Raw genomic sequence first — 1,180 nt, forward strand, 5'->3', positions numbered from 1 at the left:
GACCTGTTAAAACGTAAGTGAACGGGCAACCTTCAAGTGCAAAGTTAGTCCACTAAACAAGCTTTTTCTCCACAAAGACCGCCTCATATCGTTAGGATAAATGTCAGAGAACATATAGAAAACGACATGTAAACGTGTTGTCTTACCTTACCGGTGTGCTGCCATGTTTGTTTACCATCTAGCTCTGCTGCGGCCAGACAGTTGTCAGACAGTTAAGCCCTGTTTCCACCAAGCAGTTCAGTTCAGTTCATTGTTTCTGTCTCCACAGTGAAAGTTGTGGATGGTACCAACAGAAGCGTTCCTTAGCGTCCCCATGTTTGGTCCCCCCTCTGTTGGGGTACCTAGCACACAGATCTGGTACTAAAAGGTGGAGCTGTGAACACTGCAGTCTGATTAGTCAGTAGAGGACGGTCACTCTGCTCAGGGCTGAGTTGTGTCTGGTTTTTAAGCTCATGCAACCCGGGGGGAGAACGGAGGGCGGGCACAATGTTTCCACAGCATTGCTGTTGGGTCAGGATGGTGTTACTAGCAGTAAATGCCGAATGATTGGCTCCCCTAGCTAGCTACCACCAGACCCGGGTGGTGTGCAGTGCTGTAAACTGACGGGTAACAAAATCAACATTTCGAGCGACATGTGTAACCCGTCAGAAATATTCTAATATTCTCACAAACGTGCATTTTCACCGTTTACATCAATTCATCAAGAACATTCGCCAGTTGTCTTCGTAAATTGTTGAGTGATTGATTTACAAACTGTCATTTTACTTTTTAAACGATTAATTTCAAAGTCTACAGTGACTCTAGCTCCATGTGTGATAAACAGAACTGACTCAGGTTCTCACGTTTGGGATTTTACTATTATTTTCTGTACAACTCAGCCACAAAAAGCAAATGCAGGAGAGAACTTCAACAAACCCATCCTAAGTGATAAAGTATTGTTTTTAATAAACCACAGACATTTTTCACAGCAGATGTTTTCACTAGCCATAATGATAGCTGCATTGCTCCTGTTGGACTAGGGGCTCATCCTACTCTCCAGTGTGCTATGTGTGAGCTCAGTCCTGCGTGTTCTTTAATGAAGCAATAGGAGAAGATATTCGGTCTCAGTTAATGTAGTTTATTAAGCAGTAAAGGAATAAAATTACAGAGCTCTGGGCCTCAACTTCACGTCCCTGACGAA

General features: G+C 43.6%; 1 protein-coding gene across 2 annotated transcripts in view; it reads right to left on the bottom strand.

Annotated features, from left to right (window-relative positions):
• The window catches only part of LOC126405568 (uncharacterized), a 35,349-nt gene extending 34,926 nt beyond the window's left edge, over nucleotides 1–423 (bottom strand). For both annotated transcript variants that reach the window (XM_050069373.1, XM_050069372.1), the window contains exon 1: nucleotides 147–423. In XM_050069373.1, the coding sequence (XP_049925330.1) occupies nucleotides 147–178 (32 nt within the window). In that variant the 5' untranslated portion in view covers nucleotides 179–423. The remainder of the gene's footprint in view (nucleotides 1–146) is intronic.
• Between the last annotated feature and the right edge of the window lie 757 nt (nucleotides 424–1,180).

Source organism: Epinephelus moara, chromosome 18, assembly GCF_006386435.1.
Source record: "Epinephelus moara isolate mb chromosome 18, YSFRI_EMoa_1.0, whole genome shotgun sequence".
Taxonomy (NCBI): Eukaryota; Metazoa; Chordata; class Actinopteri; order Perciformes; family Serranidae; genus Epinephelus; species Epinephelus moara.